We start from the raw sequence: 899 nt of genomic DNA on the forward strand, positions 1-899 counted from the left end.
ATGTATTTGAGATTCACTGTTTAAATATTTGGCAACAGGATGAGTATGTGGTTGCAAACCCCTCTGATCTGTGGGGTCGCATCCAAGAATGTGAAAAATCGCAGATGCGGGCAGAAGCTGAGAAGAATAACCTCAAGGAAAAAATTAATGATCTCAACTCTAGACTCAGCGAGCTCAACAACAGCTTGCGAGACAAAGAAAGAACCATTCAGGACCTCAATAAAAAACTTGTAAGTTTTAAGGTTGTTGTATGTCCTTACAAAAATGAGTAACTTCAGTGAAATATAGGACGCCTCTGTAATTGAAACTTTGATATTTCTATTAAGAAATCTGGCTAACATTGTCGTGAGTCATTCTGGAGAGAACTAAATAATTTTGTCTTCATACGCTTTACAGGAAGAAGGGATGACAGAAGCGGAGATTCAGGAGACACTGAGGGAGAAGGTGCGCACATTGGAATCATATATGGTGGACATTGCACAGACAGTAATTAAGGATTCAGAGCAGAGTTCTGGTGATGTGGACGGCAAGACGCCCTCTGCATTCAGGTAAAAGATTTGTATAAAGTTTGCAAGGTTAAGGATCACTATTTTTGTTGTTGTTTTTAGGTTTTACTTCGCACATCTTACACCTTGACACCAGTAGGAGGTACTGTGTGTTCTGTGTTATTGTCTGTTTTTATGGTAGTTCACAGTAGTTATCTGATTTGAAAAGAGAATATAGAACTAAACCTTTAAGAGAAATAACTGTGCATGACTGAAACCATATTTCTTATTTCATTCACAGTTCCCGGGGCTCTCCCTCCCTCCTTCCTTTTCTCAGCCTCTACATCTAACTCTCTCCTTCCCTCCATCTTTCTCCCTCTAATTCTTATCATAGATATATCCTTCCCTCGCCCA

General features: G+C 39.6%; 1 protein-coding gene across 1 annotated transcript in view; it reads left to right on the forward strand.

Annotated features, from left to right (window-relative positions):
- The window catches only part of LOC119592824 (rootletin-like), a 148,678-nt gene that overhangs the window by 114,127 nt on the left and 33,652 nt on the right, over positions 1–899 (forward strand). The window contains exons 10-11 of the mRNA XM_037941730.1: positions 39–230; positions 397–548. Of these exons, the coding sequence (XP_037797658.1) occupies positions 39–230; positions 397–548 (344 nt within the window). The remainder of the gene's footprint in view (positions 1–38; positions 231–396; positions 549–899) is intronic.

This window comes from Penaeus monodon, chromosome 31 (assembly GCF_015228065.2).
Source record: "Penaeus monodon isolate SGIC_2016 chromosome 31, NSTDA_Pmon_1, whole genome shotgun sequence".
Classification (NCBI taxonomy): Eukaryota; Metazoa; Arthropoda; class Malacostraca; order Decapoda; family Penaeidae; genus Penaeus; species Penaeus monodon.